Below are 19068 nucleotides of genomic sequence, written 5' to 3' on the forward strand. Positions count from 1 at the left end.
GCTACAAAGTGCAGATTTATGGGGGGCTCGGTGTTGAACCCCCATTTTAGTGATAATGAGGACCTATCTTAAAAAGATTGTTCATAGGTAACTACAACAGGGATGACCGCATTAATGCTAGATACTTTTTACAGATTATAATGTTTCATTATAAACTTACCGGATGCTATTTCCATTTAAACAGTATTAACAAAACAGTTGTAATATTTTAATAATAAATATAACAACTCATGTTGAATGAATACATGTAGGGAGAATGAAAATATGTTTTAAACAGGATTGGTCTGTAAAGGGGTTGTCCAGTAAAACAATACCATAAACAGTTCCCATCAGGCTGTACAAAAATATATAAAAGTACTTGGCAATCACCAATACCCAAGTTGCTCACTATTTCTGGTGCCCATTGACAAAAATTAAAGACTTGAAAATTACTGTACTTAGGATACGCAACTACGCCGATACAGCACCGTCTATAGTTGGGAATCTGTTCCTACTGGTTTGGCTTTAAAACCACATCACATCATTAGGTTACCTAAAAATAATACTTGATGTTAAGGGGGGCTGCCTTTCAAAAATAGGCATTGATTTTCTTCTCCCATCCTGGATAACATTTTTCCCAGAATCCCCTAGTGGAGGATCAGTGGAGCTTTAAAGGGGTTGTCCGACAATTATGAAAAAAACAAAAGGTGGCCGGGAGGGGGCTGCTTAAAAAAATAAAGATGTACTTACCTTCCGACGCACTCCTCCTGTCCAGTTCTGCTGTCGCTCCGGCCCGTGTGTCATGTAAACAAACATGGCCACCCGAGCAGTGCTGGATTCAGTTTCTGGCCGGGCGTGGCCGCCCATGCCCACACGTCCCTATTCACAGCACTGTGTATGCAGTATGGTTGTCGGGTCCAGACGGAAGCTGAATCCAGCATTGCTGGACCAGAGTGACAGCAAGGAGGGCTTCGGAAGATAAGTACATCTTTATTTTTTTAAGCAGCACCCTCCCGCCCACTTTTTGTTTTTTTCATAACTCTTGGACAACTCCTTTAATTGGCAAAGTCTCCATAAAGAGAACTCTTACTTCCCGGTGCTAAGATACAATACAGCACTGACTGTGGGCATCTCTGGGCACCATCTCTGGGGATCAGAGCCCAAAGGGAGTGTATCATAATGTGGTTTTCCTGGACCACCTCCTCAAAATGAGAGTCATGGAGTAAATGTTGATGGATACTAAACACAGTGCACGGTCTATAAACTAAAATGGGAGCTGTGGCAGTGATCTTTATGTCATAATACTCACCAGGTATCCCTTTTGATGGCAAAAAGGAACAAAAATGACAAAATTACAGGCATATATGAAATATTGATTAGATTTAATAATACTTAGAAAGTGTTCTTTAAACATGATATATGCATACCGAATATACTGAACCTGTCCCAGTATGTTGTCAAGCAACTGAACACCTTCTAAATCATGTTTCTTTCATGACATCCAGAAAATGTACTTTGAAGATGTAAATTGTATGAGATTTAAATTGTTGTATAAAGTCAAGGAGGTAGAGATTTTTACACTGCAGTCAAGCTCTCTCTTCCTCAAAAAGCCTGCTTCATTGTAATTGATGGTCCTGCATCCAGAGACATCACTAACTAGATCTCCTAAAGTCTGATGCCTGATATCAATCACAGAGGAGGAGGCGTTCAGAGCTCCACACTTTGACTTCAATGTTAAACTCTCCTTCTTCTTGACTTAATACAACCAATTTACATCTCACTTTGAAGTTGATTTTCAGGATGATGCCACCAGACAGGACAATGAAAGAAACAAAAGCTAGAAGGTGTTGCGCTATCCTTCATTGATCTTCAATCTCCCACAACCCCCCACCCCACACACACCCTTCTCAGTGAATTTTTGCTTTGGAAAAACAGACGGAGGTGACCTCTATGCTAGGGGTCTCCATCCACTTTTGTTGTAAAAAAAGTTAAAAAACTTGCAATAAACATTATGTTGAAAAAAAAAGCTGTTCATCTGCAGATATACACAGAATTTTTCAATAACTAAAGTATTATACTTTGTACCATATGATGCCATTACGTCATTTCATCATTATATATTATGTTTTTTCCATTATTTTCTCTCTGTTACATGAATATAGCCAGTAAATAAAATACTTCTTTGACTGCAAAATCCTGGCCTTGTGCATGTACTCAGCTGTATGAAGGCAACAAGATACAAAGTATTTGTATGTGTTTCCATACCCAAGGCCACACAAACTATTCATGGGAACCTAAAGCACTTTCGAGCTGGAGGACATCTTTCAATGCTGCCTGTGCATACATTTAGCTTATATAGCAGGTTATACGCAGGTGCTGAGTATAATACTCACACAATATGAGCCAGATTTAAAGGTTTTTCAGGCTGATCGGGAAACATAGGATGCAGAGGCTCACGGCTGGAAGCGCAGCTTAAAGACTTGCTGAGTGCATTAGTGAGCTTCTTTGCAGGGGATTTCTGTGAATAGAAACACATACAATGAATTTATAATTTATTTTTCCATTATAAGTTACATGTCTTTTCCAAAGCAGTTGGACATAAGCCCATCAGTAAACTATAACTAAAACTATAAAATTCTTACATGACATCGTTACAAAGTAGTTCATTTTAGCATTTCAACAAACAAAATTCTAACATTTGACTCAATGAGGGAATTTATCACTATGCAGGATCTTACTGCAGTTTTTTTAGAGTCTCTTAAGAGATTTTGGGAAACATGCAAATAGATTTTCTTAGATGCAACAAGGCAAAACACACACACCTCTCTTGCTACCTTGTATGGAAGCCCCCCTACCATCAAGCATGACTTTCAGTAAGCATAATCAAGTGAAGTGAGATTAAAGCCAAACCAGTATATCTATTCCAGAAGCAACAGATTCCCAACTGTAGACAGCACTGTTTCGACATAGTTGCGTCTCTTCAGTACAGTGTAGGAAGCTGCTTTAGCTGATTAAGAGTTCTCCTTATGGAAAGTTTGACAATTAAGGCCGCCTTGCAGGTGAGTGAGGACTTGTAGCCATTGATGCTCCACTAGGGGATTTTGGTAAATATGCAAAAAGCTTTTCCGAGATGGTAAGGGGGCTGCCTTACAAAGTACCATCTGGTTCCATTTAGGAAAACATATTTACATATTTTCCAGAATCCCCTAGTGGAGCATCAATGACTAAAAGTCTCTGCACGCCTGCAAGGAGGCCTTAAATGAGAAACTCTTATAATCCCTTTATTTATATAGCACACACAGATTACGCAGCACTGCACAGAGCTTGCAGGACCATGGTTCTGCAAGGCTGTAGTGCTAACCACTTAGCCACCGTGCTGTCCTAAACCGCTCTGTAAGCAGAACTATTGCTCCCTGACCTTAAGAGATATTAATACACGTAATATTGATCATAGTGGCTTAAACTGCTTCATAACTGTGGCACATGAGTAGTTAATATCTACAGTGAAAATGTGACTTTTATTTAAAAGGTTGCACAAAAATTGTAAATTTGTCTCAACTAGTTCCTCAGTATTTGGATTGGAGAAGATTTGCATATTTTTACAATTATTTACAACAAACAATTTTTATTGTTTTAAAATGTACAAGTACAAATATTACAAAATGGCAACACTAATAAGCCAAGCGCCTACATTTCGGACTTTGTTAGTCCATTTGCTTGACCATTGTTTACTACCTAACATCCCATCACATTACAGGTAAGTTACAACCTTTATTAACCTGTAATGGATAAGAGTCTTTGACTAGAGCTGAATGTCCATTTTTCTATCATTTTGAATGCAATACTGCATCCCCTATGCCAATAGTTTTTCTTCCGGTTATCAAGATGCAATCGGTTATTTATAATTCCTTGGGCTACTTATCATTAAGCAGGATTATTACACCAGTTTGATTACAGTGGCTTAAACAGCTTGATACATCTGGAATAAGATGTTTTAATGTTTACATTGTTTTTGAAACTTTTTGGTGAAAAGTCGCAAATATTTATGCAACTGAATTTCCACCTACAAATGTGACTTTCTGAAAAGTTACACTTCATAAACCTGTCTTCTACATCAAGATTCACTTGAAAAATCTGGTGTAAATAGGCTAAAAAGTGGAGTAGGTTGGAAAATGTTGCAAAAAGTCCACATTTTTGTGCAAATCAGCAGTTAACACAACTGTGAGACATTTATACACCAGAAAACCAACATAACTACAATGATGAATTTGTCTTTCTTCTCTTTGAAGGGCAAATGGAAACATCCCCATCCTCCTGTAAGTCTTTGCACTCACACATGCATTCTACAGCTTTGTGATCAAAGGACTGATAGTACTTCTGTAAAGATTCTAAAATATGAATGATAAAGCTTCAAATACTGAAACACATGGGTCACTGAATTACACAAGTACATAACACTTGCATCTAGCACACAGATTGGAGGCTGTAGATGGCTTTTATAGAAGTTACATTCACTATTGCATATATTCTATATTTGCAGCAATATTCCCCATTTGATTCTTTACGACTCTCATGATCATTGCAAATTCATAAAATCTATTCCAGAATACTGATACAACAGAAAAACAAAGGAAGTAAGAAAATACCTGAAAGCAACTCATAGTTCTTCTAGTCCAGTCTTCAGCACCGGGACAACCAACATCCTCAAACTATGATGTGCTAAACACTAACATGGAGGCTATTAATAGACTAGTGTCTCCCAAAATCATAATCAAAGTAATAATGTCTCTAATTCATTGTCCAGCCTTGCCCCTTCATTCTGGGTTAGCCCCCTCTTGTGTGTGTGCAGCTGCAGAACCCAGTGAACCTTCTCTTACCCATGACGTATACTCTTTCATTTGGTGTTGGTTGCTATGGGAACCGCTGGCATGTCCCCTCCAGAAGCAGTCCTGACAGAGCTGGTAATTGTGACACTGCTGGCAGCGGTAGCGAAAACCCATCATACTCTCACTATGGCAATAGGAACACTCAACAGGGTGGAAGACTATGAAAGAGAAGGATAGAATGCTTTACGGTTAAAACATGGGGGAGGAGTTACAATTTTTATACTAAAAACATAAAATGCATAACAAAATACTCCTTCCTTTGCTCTCATTCCTCTTAGATCAGATCTTAATCTTATATCACAACTCCTGTATGTGTACCAGCGGCTATGCTACATTCTCAGTTTCCTCCTCCTGATTGTCTTGTGTCTGGCTGTAAGACAACTGGCTGCTGCAAGAGCCTCCTGGGAGGCACTTCCTTACCTAGCTAAGCAGCCCCAAATCCATCAGTATGGAGATGGAGATCAGAAGAAAATCGCAGCAAGGGCGTAAATAAAGGGGTAGCAACCATAGCAACTGCTACGGGGCCCACAGTGTCAGCGGCATTGGTCACTCAACTTGCCACACTAAAGAACGGAGGAAATAACTTGAAGATCAGTCAGGGTCCCATTGGTGTGACCGTCACAAATCATAAGAAAAGGGTCTATTGCATTCCCACATGAATAGAGCAGTAAGTGTCAGCTGTGCATCTCTAGGGCACTTATGGAAAGCACTTGGCTAGTTCCATAAACATGGTCAACCCTCTGCTCCATTCATTTGCAATACTAAGGACCCCAGTTCCCTTGATTCATTTGGTTAGGTATGGGATAACCTGTTGTGACCTAAAAAAAACAAGCCTACTCAGTATAAAGCTTTATCAGTACAGAGATTTAGTAATTTACTCACCATTTTCTACATTCGCAAGTCGATGCAGAAGAGGTAACCAGACAAGACACTGAGGTGGTGGGTCAGACATAAGCGTGTCCAAGAATGAATTTAAGCTAACCTTTTTCTGGTGGGGATAAAATACAAAAACATAAGGAAAAAGTGTCAATATGAAAACACATTCAGTTTGGATTGCCTGTGTACTGGTGAATTGTTGAGCAACATTATATATTAGCATTAGTCTCTCCCTCTCTTCTTGCCTGTGCCTTTCTCCTGTACACCGTTACCACAGCTGGGCCTGTATGAACACAATCATGATTGAGCATGATGAACTCATAGATCCAGACACCATGACTGCTGTATTCTTCTTTGATTTGTAATCCATGGCCTCCTTCCTTCTAAAATCAACTTTTAAAATGATGCTAATGAGGTGGTCTGAGGGTGTTAACCAGAGCCCCTCCATTCTGTAGCCGGGGCATTACCAAACTTTCACTGTGCACTAAAACTCCCTGCTGCTGTGATATTACATCAGGCAGAGGGAGCAAGGGGAGCCAGTATATCATTCTGTGAAGCCAGAGAACAGAGGGGTTCTGGTAACAAGCCCCATAGTACTTGTTTTGTTTTATTTATTTTATTTATTTTTAAACTTGTTTTTATTTATTTTTACATAAACATAGATATAATATTCCAACATAAAAATTGTCCAATAAGCCCCATAGTAATTTGGCCCTTTAGCATAATTTAATAAGTTAATAAACTGAAGGAAAAAGAAAGGCGGCCAAGGATAACAAATATAAGAAAATTACCACAGTCAGAGTGTTTGGATCTATGAGTAAGTGTCCCTGGGTTATCTTGATTGACTTTGAGGGTAGTTTTCCTTTAAAAACACTGCCCTAAATGCCAAGTGTAAGAAAATGGTACTAGAAATATATTATACATAATCACACACATTAGTTGCATGTCTAATTAAACTGGTATGTGTCATATCATTACAAGGTGGCTGCTTTAGGGCTTGTTTACATGTCTGTATCTGGGGTCCATGTTCCTTTCCATACTTTTTTCGGCAAAACCAGTAGGAGGAAACATGGGGGAAAAAACGCAATGATAAAATAATTTACTCTAAACGAGCCCTACACATCTGTAGAGCCACAGGCATGAGACGTGCCTTCTTAGCTTTATTATTCTGCATGCCATTAAGCTTGATTTGTTTAGCCACAAAACCATTTAACCGCTGTAATAAACTTTTTGATAAATGATTAAACAGAGGCTAAAACTGTTCAGATGAAAATATTGTCCCTTCAATGGATGTAATAAATGTGCAGATCTCACTGGGCTTTCATATTCTAAATACATGCCTCCGGCTGAATACACAGAACTGAAGCCTAGTGTATAATTGTAGTAAGGATAGCCCCAAACTGAGCACACGACCAACACATTTTAAGGTTCATTGATAGGATATGCCATCACCTTACACTTTGTGAGGGATTCACCTCTAGGACCCCACCAAACCTGAGAAGGTGCTGGAATAGTATTTCATATTAGAAAAGGCTATCTACATGCCCTACACACCTGTATGGTCACCAAATCTGCTGCATGTATATATACAGTATCTCACATTTATGGAAATATTGTATTGCATCTTTTCATGGGACAACACTAAAGATATGACACTGTGATACAATGTAAAGTAGTCAGTGTACACCCTGTGTAATAGTAGCGTATATTTGGTGTGTCCGCAAAATAAAAGACATTAAAGGGGTTTTTCCATTTCGGTAAATTAATGTTCATAGTACCATAGTTTATACAGTTGAAAAAAGACACATGTCCATCAAGTTCAACCAAGGAAAGGAAGGGATGTGTTATCAATGTTATTTAGGTTTCAAAAGGCATCTAGGCCTTTCTTGAAGCTCTCTGCTGTCCCTGCTGTGACCAGCGCCTGAGGCAGGCTATTCCACAGATTCACAGTTCTCATAGTAAAAAAGCCCTGTCGCCTCTGGAAATTAAACCTTGTTTACGTCCAGTAGATAGAAATCTGACCATGGTCACAAAGATGCACGGCTCTTTAGCATCATAGAGAGTAATCAGACATATAAGCAGGGATATAAGCCATGCACCTATGTGACCATGGTCAGATTTCTGTCCACTGGAAGTAAACATAGAAGCTTTCTATAAAATGACAGCAAGGAGATATATTGGAAAATGGTATAACTTTTCATTATTCAAACAATAACATCTATTTGCTGAAATGGGAAAACCCCTTTAATATCTAAACCATTGGGAACAAACGTGACTACACTCCTAAGTGTAAGTGGCCAAGTGGCCATATTGTTCCCAATTAGCCAATTCCCATCCTTGGTGTCATGTTGTGTCACTTGTTACTGTTACAAGGTATCCGGTGTGAATGGGGAACAGGTGTGTTCAATTTTCTATATCATTCTCACACTCTCTCATACTGATAACTGGAAGTCCAATCGGTAAGACCTCTTTGCAAAGAACCCTCTGAGTTTCTAGTGATAAAACATTGCTGCCCTACATAAAGATGGCCTAGGCTATAATAGTGCCAACACCATGAAACTAAGCTGCAGCACGGTGTTCAAAACCATGCAGAGTTTTAACAAGGGAGTATCCACTTAGAACAGGCCTCGCCATGGTCCACCAAAGATGTTGAGTTCAATGGCTCAGCATCATATCTGTATCTCACCTCAAATCGGTTACTCCTTTTCAATAGAATAAGTCCTCCATCTCTTACTTAGGGATTTAACTTCCTTGTTCTCCATGCACTCAATTATGATCCCATTCTTTAAACTAAGAAATCAGACCTCCAAACGTGGCAGCGACTTTATCTTGATTCGGCAGAGTGAATGCCTTCAATATGCACATAATCCCTACTTTTTTTTTTAAACCCTTCAACCAAACTCTTCCAAGTTCTTTCTGCACTTTCTGTACTCAATACCCCCAAACCCATTTGAAAACCTCTAAGTGACCCATATAAAGGTACATCTTATTTATGGCAATATTAATTTCTCTAATGAGGAGGTTTTGTAAAACAGTTGCAATTCCCAAATGTTTAAAAGGATATTTTTTTCTTCAACACTTAATCTGAAATTTTACACTTTAATTGCATCCCAGTTAAATTCCAAATAGGTCCAAATATTTCTGGACCTAACTGGAAATGATCAGTAAGAACTATACCATCTTCAATACTGCTCATTAACAACACCAGAAGCTCCACCTTGTGTAAGTTTGGATCATTCCCTTGGCCCCATGGCTTCTGTTAGAAATTTAAGGCAGATCACAGTTTTAGTCTTTGCACACGTTACTCCTACGGGGAATAACTATATATTAACTCAGCACTTTGCAATTATTTTGCAAAGATCACAGTTTCTTTATTGAAACATCAGAAAGCAATCCGCATCATTATAACGTTTCAGTTTGGCAACCTTCCACAGAAATGGATTGCTGGAGGGTATAGAGAGGAAGAAAGAAGAGACCGGCCTATGGAATATAGATTAGAATAGATTCATATGGAATCGCGGAATGATGACCGTCATAGAAAACGAACGCTGCCCAAGTTTGCCAAACGTTAAACGTTAAATTGATTTGGATTGCTTTCTTATGTTTCAATAAAAAATTGTGATCTTTTTGCACAAACATTGAGTGCCAAGTTAACATATGTAGATCAGATTTTTACATCATTGCCTACCTGCTGTGAGAAACAAGACCTTGCAGACTGCTCTGTGTAACCAAAAGAAGGTCCCTCAAACACCACCGTTGGCAGTTTCAGCACCTCCTTCAGAAACTGGTCATACTTCTGGTAAACCATAACACCACTAGAATCGGAGATCAGAGAGAAAATGTCTGGAAGAGGCAGAAAAAAAATTATTAAAATGGTAAATAAGTTGGCCACTCTTTTACTTAAACTGCCCATCCTTGGAAGTTCATCAAGTGATTCTGAATTCCTGATACTTATTTTAATACTATCTGCAAACTGTGGGTCTTTGTTTACATGTCTAAGCACTGATGAATAGGAGGGGCTGCAGCAGGAGAGTTATAACTTATCCTGCTCTCCTTCCACCCCGCTCCCTGTGTCTTTCAGTGCGATGGACTGAGAGAAAGAGACACAGTGGGTGATGCCATTAGGATGGGCTGCAGGAGTGAGAAACAGGAATTTGTATATATATTCAGAGCGTGGCAAGGGGAGAACAAGGAAAGGCTGAAGCTATGAAAGAAGGCAAAGGTAAAGGTACAAATAAATGCAGAGACATGTCTAATGGGGAATATTTATTGAAAAGTGGCCAACCCCTTTAATACATGGCATAACACTTTTACATAAATCATAATTCTAGTTTAGGGCTAAACCTGAATTTAATTCTAAATATTATTTTACATTTTTCCCCACAGTAAACATCTCATTATTAGAGACCATTTTAAAATTGATTTAAAGATGAAATTATTATTATAGATAACATTGATTCACAATAGTCACACTTCATCATCACTGTATAAGGACTTTTGTATAAGTCACAGAACAAACTACCATAGGTAGTTTATAAGTCAGTTTCTTATAAAGCAAATATCTGAAATGATCCTAACAGCAAAATAGCTGTCTCAAAACAAACTTATAGTTCTTATAGGACAAGTAGGGCCAGTTTCACCTGCCACTCAAAAAAGTCTACCTTAAAGAGGACCTGTCACCCTAAAACATTCACTAGGAGCTGCTTACTAAAGTAATCAGCTCCTAGCGCTACTACATTTTTAGCAGTGTTACACTGCTGGCTTTATCGGAGCCCTTCAATAAAGCTAGCAGACACTGCAGCGCCGGAGCGAGTAACACCCCTCCCACGCCATAGGCCGGCGGTAACTGCCGGGCTTCAAGCGGCAGTGACTGCCTCCTCGGACCGCCCACCCATGAATACGGACCACTGTAAGCTATATGCGTCTGCTAGCTTTATAGGAAGGTTCCGGTAAAGCTAGCAATGTACCACTGCTAAAAATTAGATTATTAAATGGAAAAAATTAACACCAATTTCCCCCACCAGTGTGTAGTGCATTTGGAGGTGTGAATTTACTCCACCGCCAGAACGAAATTTCCACCACATGTAATCTCCGCCACTTTTCTGCTCTCCTCTCCCTGCCCTGCCCACTCTCAGAGAAAGTGGCATATGGGTTGGAAAACCTACAAAAAGCTGTGCACCAGAAATTACAACTTTTTCATGCCTTGCCTGCCAGAAAACTGAGTGAGACTGGTGTGTATCTTTAGCAAATATCTGTATTTAGAAAATATCTTTAAAGAATACCATCATTCTTTAAAAAAGTAAATGTTAGCTTAAAGGGAACCTGTCACCAGGCCGCATCTTTACACGATTGCGCCTCTTTATCTCCCTTTAATCTCTGTCTCATCTCAAGCCCCATGCATACTGTGGTCATCTCCGCCCCAGATCTGCGGAGAAAGAAAGGTTCACTACGCATGCGCAAAAATTTAGTCAAGACCGCTGCTGGCCAGGGAGAGGACAATAAGCCAGGGGGCAGGGTCTACTGCGGCTACAACGAGGCATGGTTAGGTAAAGATGCGGCCAGCACAAACTTAACTGTTGTGCCCAGAACCCCACCCTGCTGAAGTGGACCGTAGATATAAGTTTATTTTTCTGGCTGCTGGATCTCAGGAATTTCTGTGCATGCAAATCAGTACCCGCATCGCACAGCCACCCAGAGAAGGAGGGTAAATAAGGAGAAGATACCGTTTCACAAAGCACACCCCATCATGCAAGTGTGATTATCTTCAAATAGGTTTATGATGATGGTAGATTTCCTTTAAGCGATCATGGTTTATTACAGTGTCATGGGCAACATCAGTACCAGAAAGAAAATCTCAAAAAGGTTACCAACAAATTTTACTATTTCTAAATCTTGACTTACATCTCAGTTTGTCCATGATTTTCCCTCCACATAGCGTAGCCAATGCCATTTTTACAGCAAAAACTGTGATCTTACCGTGTCCTTCCCTGTAGAAAAGAAAGGAATAAAAAAAATGATCCATACTATTAGAATGATTAGGCAAAAATAATTTTTCAGCACAAGCATTTCTTATTATTCAATATTCTAAAAGAAAATCTACCATTATGTTTTTTCATGTATTGTATACCTTCAGAATGCTGTAGCTACACTGATGCAGAAACATATATTGTTTAATCCCTGAAACGAGTGGTTTTGCTGAAAAAACTGTTATAAAATTATGATAATGAGGCTCTGGCACTCCTGTGGCTGACACACAGGGCCCTGGCGCTCTGCTCTTACCCAAATTATGCACTCTTTCGGCCTTGTCCCACCAATCACTAGCCTAGAGTTCTATATTCACTGTCTTGTCCCTAATCAATGCCCAAGCTGTTGTGTATGAGTCATCCAGCTCAGGTTGATAAGCCCTGTCTGGAGATTGGAGACAGTTCCTTGTATGTGGAATTAATATGTTTATGTATTACGGCAGGACATCTGCACCTAGCTTTCCCAAGTTCCTGAATGACATTGCAGCATAATGATCTGCAGGATACTGGGAAAGCTAGATGACTTCACAGGCTCTTGGGAAGGATTATGGGAATGCGGGATGAGGCAGTCTTCTGCATGCTGGAGAAGTGCATAATTAGTGTAAGATCCTCATCATCATAATTTTATAATTGTTTTTTGAGCAAAACCACTCGGTTCAGAGATTAAACAAAATGGGGCAGATTTATCAAGCTGTGTGAAAGTCAGAATATTTCTAGTTGCCCATAGCAACCAATCACAGCTCCCCTTTGAAATATTCATGAGCACTGGTAAAATGAAAGCTGAGCTGTGATTGGTTGCCATGGGCAACTAGAAATATTTTGACTTTCAGACAGCTTGATACATCTGCCCCAATATGTTTCTGCATCAGTGTAGCTACAGCATTCACAAGGTATGAAAACAAATGGTAGATTTCCTCTAATAGAAGGCTGCTCACAATAGCATAGTAGGCTCCTCAAACCAGCTCTTCGCTGTTTTAATGGGAATCGGCAAAATTGTTTTCCGGAAGTTCTCAAAAAGGATGCGTCCTTGCCACAGCTTCAGTGCTTGAATCACACAGTGACTAGCTGCTATTGAATGGGGCTTAGCAGCACAGTATTGTTAGATTTTTCTTGGCGAGTATTTTGCTCATGTGAACAGACATTAATGGTTATAAAGGCAAGAGTAAATATAGCATACTTGGATACTACTGAACTGCATAAATGATATGGCGGGCACCCAGCCTTGCAAATATCCGATCATTAGGGTTTGCAAAACTCTTAAACCCAAAACAATCTTATATTGATGACTTATTGATATCAATACAGGAGGTACCAACTTAAATGGCGTCTACCACTCTATGGAAATGAGTCTGAGGGGCTCAGGCTCCTTGGATGTTAGTGGAGCCTGGAGCCCCTCAGGCTCATTTGCATACAGTCTTTCATCCTGGTGGTAGAGGTCCTTTAAGTACACCCAACTTACAGACAACCCCTAGTTACTGACGGACCTCTCTGCCCACTGTGACCTCTGGTGAAGCTCTCTGGATGCTTTACTTTAGTACCAGGTTGCAATGATCAGCTGTAAGGTGTCTGTAATTAAGTCTTATTGATAATCCTTGTTCCCATGACAGCTTAAAATTTTGAAAATCGAATTATCACAGGGACAATAAAAAATTTTGTCTAAAATCATAGAGCTACGATTATAAAATATATCAGTTCCTAGTTACACACAAATTCAACTTAAGAACAAACCGAAATAACCCATCCTGTACGTAACCCGGGAACTGCCTGCAGGTAATCCAAATGTCAAGAGGTCACAATATAATAAAAATGTACTTACGGGTCATAAGCTGCCAACAAGAAATTCAACAATAAGCTGATGGACTGTTCTACATTAATCTGGTGTGTCGTTGGCATCCGCTTATTGAGCTGGTAAAATATTGTTGATAAGACGGCCTCCAGACGTGCCACATTCAGTTCTACATTAGGATCCAGATTGTTTAGTGAATTCTCCCTCAGTGCTTCTATTATATTCCATATATCTACCAGATGTACTAGAGGGAAAAAAATAATAATACATTATCAGAAAAGTCTGAAATATATGCAATGAATTTTATATTATAAGCCAAAATATTATAATGTGATTCATTCTGTGTGCTATGTAAGTATGGCTAATATATATTATACAGAATGGTAACACCTTTAAGATGATGGGGGTCAAGTATAAAAGTGTGTTCCCACATCTGAAAAATTGTACGTAAGCATATCAAGAGAAAAAAGCAGATGCAATAGTAGAAATCAAATTTTATTAGTTACAAAGAATGAATCTAAAAAAAAAGGGGGGATGACAACAAATGATCTCCCACAACCCAGTGTCAGTAAATATACAAAAAATATAAAAAATATATGAGTAGTGTCACTGCAGAAGGTCAAAAAGCTGAGTACTACTTAAATACTAGTGATACAGCAGTAAGAGAAAAAAAGGTAATAATTGTCATAAAGAGTAGAATATATATAATATCATGAACTCGCTGTTACACATGTTAAATGAGTTTACAAAGCATCAAAATAGTATCATGAAACATGATGTACAATATGTAGTGATACAGACAATAGGAAAATAATCACATTACCAAATGGATCAAGTCAGGATAGAGGGGAGACCAATGATGCCCTATATATATCATTGGTCTCTATGTATAACCCCCCACTTGCCCTCTTAAATGCAGATTGTTCAAGAAAAGCTTTTTGTCCTGCTTATTTATATTATATACTTCATTTTAAATGGCATCTTTTTTGGGTGCCTATTGCTTTCTTTGGGGAGGCTGATGGAAACCCCCCAACAAATGGAGCTAGGTTTTTACCTTTATTCTCTGTGCTAGTTATGGTGCAGGAGTCAGGGAACAATTTGTGCAGCCAGATCATGGCCCCCAATATGGGTGTGTGCATGAACCCTTACCCCTCCCCTCCCCCCTCTATATGGAGCAGAGTGGCCATAAATCAGTCCAAAGATAGGACCTGCTATATACTTTGTGTTGCGGCCACCTGGCTCTGTCACCGTGCAGTTAGATACTGGGGCTCATTTACTAAGGGTCAGTAGACGCATTTGCGTCGGGTTTCCAGGTGATTTCCGTGTTGCGCCGCATTTAACAGGGGTTTTTGGTGCACATGATCAGATTTTGGTGCATCGGCACTGGTTTTAACGCGACAAATCGGGGGGGGGGGGGCGGGCTCTCGGACGATGCAGGATTTTGGGCGCACGATGTTGGTGAATCGCGCTGGACTACATCTTTGTCAGACCGTCCAGATCAGGGATCGCGACAGGACTGGGTAAATAAATGTGCCCCATTGTGTGCTCACCTGACTGAGTTTCATAAACCTCTATGGATGTTAACCCCTTTACAAGCATCCATTGCAAATGTAGTGACCTCTAGGAGCCTATTAAAGGCTCCCATAGTTGTCATTAGTATTAGTTTGTCTGTGATAGCAGTAAGTCTACAATATACTGCAATACACTCGAAAGCTGTAAAATAAAGCCCATCAGCACATACAGGGAAAGATAGGACATGTCCTATCTTTTTTCTGTGTAAGGAGCTGTACGCCATATCTCTCCGTGCGGCCATTGCCATCTCTGGGGGACGTATGTACAGCCGCAAGCTTCCCCCATACATTCATGTGAATGTGGCCATGCTCTGCAGGAGTCAGAAGATAATTAGCCAGAAGGGCAGGATTCTTTGTAGGTATAATAAAGAAACATCCATTTAAAACTACTTCAATTATTTTTATTATTTAAACCTTTCATATGGAAAGGCAAAGTATTAAAATCCAATGCAGCCAGTTTGGTCATTATCAGGCGAATACAAGTACAGGGTGACAGCTGCCATTGCTTTAATAAAGTGCCCCATATGTTGTAACTTCTCTCCAGGTCCTTTCACTTACAAGTATATACTACCCACAGACATACTAGATTCTTCCACTTACTATGTCATTACATCCACAAGTATGAAACAGAATCAGATCCAGATGTACATAAATAGGAGAGTTTGTACCACGGGTCATTAACGTTTGCTTGTTATATAGCTCACATTATGCGTTTCTGCCTTGGACTGTGGCTTTACTAACCTGACAAAGGCCATGATCCGAGGCAGAAACATGTAGTTTATACCCATACTTGTACTTTTAATAAAGAAGAGCCATTCTACCAGTGAGGCGCATGACTCTGATTTTCTTACATTCACACACATAAACTGCCATTAGAAAGCATTGCCCCTATCCCTACATTGTCCCTACAATGAGGTGAGACCAATCAGCATCTTCCCTGAAACAGAGCCCAGCTTATTCATAGACCTCCTAGTCTTTGATTGATAGCCCATATGATGATCTGCCATGCAGAGCTGTGCAGCTACTGTTGCTGGCTCTGCTCCATCATCATACTGAGAGGAGCAGGAAGTCACTGGCCACCCAGTTCCATCCTCCTCCTTCTCACAGAACTGTTTCTTCGGCAGCCATGTTCTGAGTGAAGAGTACAGGATGCCGCCCCTCTGTACAGCGGAAAGGATGTCAGGTACTTTGTGTAGCTGCTGTCTTATCTGTGTCTCTCATAGACAGAAGCTAAAGCAAAATAACTACTATTGCAATGCTTTACTTCACACAGAAAAATGAACAGGGGGATGGAGATTGGAGGGGTAAGAGGAAAGTCTCTGCCTGGCACAAGTTCCTCACTCCATAGTTACAAATTATAAAAATGTAATAATTTTCATATAAATCAATTCCTTCTCAGTCAGTCATAAAAGGCTGCTGGAAGCTGTCAATCATTTTCTGTGTAGAGGGCTCAGTTAGGGTAATTTACACTACGAAGAGATCCAGTAGTTACAAATAATACCATGCTGTCACAAATGGGTGTCCAAACAGGTGCTACTAGACAGCTAATCGGTGCAGATACCTTATGGGTCCCCAATGAGAGTGTCTGACACTAGCAGATCAAAGAGAGGGTCATAATTTAAGAAAGTAAACAAATCAATTGTGCATGTGTTTAATGTACCATATTTTAGGAGATATTTAACAAACAAAGTAGATCATCTGGTAAGCCTGCTTCGAAATGTCCAGCCAATGACGCCTTTCATGCGTCCTCGAAGCAGCAATTGCTGCTGAAACTGGAGTTCAGTGCCCAGTATTTTATGTGTTTTAATATGTGTGAAATGCCTGTTTTATTTTTTTTAATTTGAGTACAATAAATACTTATACTAATACTTTTTCATGTGTGTAATGCTACACTATGTTTAAAAAATTTTCGCCAATGAGATGCAGTGCTAGACGCAGCAGTGGGAATGAAAATCCAGCGGAGCCTGTTAAGGGAGGATTAGAAGCTGCTGGAACTGTAAGGATCCGTAAAATCTAATGGCACCTAAACATAAGTACCAATTTTCTCATTTGGAAGTCAACCTAAAAAGTTTTTTCTACTTCAGAGAAGGAGATTTTTGTTTGAAGGTACTGATTTTCTCTTGTAACTTATAACATATTCTAGAAGGCTGCAGAGGATACTTTTCTTTCTTTTATTGCTAACTAGAGATGAGCGAGTATACTCGTCGAGCTTGATGCTCGACAATGAAGAATAGAATAAAAACAGTGAACACAGTGAACACAGCATCATTTAAGTGAAAAAGACAGTGAAGAACACAGTGAAGAATAGATTACAGATGTTCGGCACATCTGCTTACTTGTCGGAAGATACGCGCGGAACGGCAGCAGGGAGACATAAAGCAGCACGGGGGAGACATCGGGCAGCACGGGGGAGACATCGGGCAGCACGGGGGAGACATCGGCCAGCACGGGGAGACTTCAGTGGAAGAAGAGGAGCGATCCCGGGACAGCGTATCACCCCGACAAGTAAGCAGATGTGCCGAACATCTGTAATCTATTCTTCACTGTGTTTTTCACTGCGTTTTTTCACTTAAATGATCCTGTGTTCACTGTTTTTATTCTATTCTTCACTGTTCTTCACATCTGATAACTTGTCGGGAGATAATATACGCGCGGAACAGTGAAGAATAGATTGCAGATGTTTGCATACATCTGCTAACTTATCAGAAGACATTCTTTTTCAATTAAATAACACATTTTATTCCTGAACCATGGTCCCTTTGAAAAATGCTCGGGTCTCCCATTGACTTCAATGGGGCTCGTTATTCGAGACGAGCACTCGAGCATCTGGAAAAGTTCGTCTCGAATAACGAGCACCCGAGCATTTTAGCGCTCGCTCATCTCTATTGCTAACACAAAAATAGCTCAAAAGAGAGAAATTGAAGCTTCCTCACAAATTATTTTCATGAAAGCTCAATTAAAATGTTGTACATAGGTGTAGACGCAAGTACAGTAAGTTTTGTGTGGAGATGTGGATTTATCTAGGGAAGGGATTTGCTAAATGCTACAGAAGCTTGTTAACTGCTCAGTAGCAGAGGTGCAGGAGTCTTTTGCCACAGTCTATCGAAAAATCTATTATTCATTAGGAAATGTATCATGCAGAAAGCTCTGGGTGATACTTTCTTTACACTTTGTGGTTGTTTAACACCACCACATTCCAAGCACAAATTATTATTATCCCTGAATCTCATTTGTGAAGAAAGTAAAATATATAGTATGTCATTAAAGGGATACAGGTGGTCCACTACTTGAGGAGGTCACCGACTTACAGATGATCCCTAGTTACAGACGACCCCTCTGCCCACTGTGACCTCTGTTAAAGCTCTCTGAATGCTTTACTTTAGTCCCAGATTGCAATGATCAGCTGTACGGTGTCTGTAATGAAGCTTTGTTGATAATCCTTGGTCCAATTACAGGAAAAAATTTTGAAACTACAATTGTCACTGGAGCAAAAAAAAAAATTAGTCTGGATCTACAATTATAAAATATACAGTTTTGACTTGCATACAAATTCAACTTAAGAACTGCCTGTATTATCATCTGGAAATTGACATTTAATTTAAAGTACCTTCCATATATATACATTTGTACACTCACCGGCCACTTTATTAGGTACACCATGCTAGTAACGGGTTGGACCCCCTTTTGCCTTCAGAACTGCCTCAATTCTTCGTGGCATAGATTCAACAAGGTGCTGGAAGCATTCCTCAGAGATTTTGGTCCATATTGACATGATGGCATCACACAGTTGCCGCAGATTTTTCGGCTGCACATCCATGATGCGAATCTCCCGTTCCACCACATCCCAAAGATGCTCTATTGGATTGAGATCTGGTGACTGTGGAGGCCATTTGAGTACAGTGAACTCGTTGTCATGTTCAAGAAACCAGTCTGAGATGATTCCAGCT

At 39.8% G+C, this 19068-nt stretch overlaps 1 protein-coding gene across 21 annotated transcripts in view; it reads right to left on the reverse strand.

Annotated features, from left to right (window-relative positions):
* The window catches only part of DTNA (dystrobrevin alpha), a 175252-nt gene that overhangs the window by 43553 nt on the left and 112631 nt on the right, over nt 1-19068 (reverse strand). For all 21 annotated transcript variants that reach the window (XM_072151969.1, XM_072151966.1, XM_072151968.1 and 18 more), the window contains exons 4-9: nt 13581-13794; nt 11643-11728; nt 9430-9584; nt 5748-5853; nt 4857-5023; nt 2373-2497 (exon numbers count right to left, since the gene is read on the reverse strand). In XM_072151969.1, the coding sequence (XP_072008070.1) occupies nt 2373-2497; nt 4857-5023; nt 5748-5853; nt 9430-9584; nt 11643-11728; nt 13581-13794 (853 nt within the window). The remainder of the gene's footprint in view (nt 1-2372; nt 2498-4856; nt 5024-5747; nt 5854-9429; nt 9585-11642; nt 11729-13580; nt 13795-19068) is intronic.

Source organism: Engystomops pustulosus, chromosome 5, assembly GCF_040894005.1.
Source record: "Engystomops pustulosus chromosome 5, aEngPut4.maternal, whole genome shotgun sequence".
NCBI classification, from domain to species: Eukaryota; Metazoa; Chordata; class Amphibia; order Anura; family Leptodactylidae; genus Engystomops; species Engystomops pustulosus.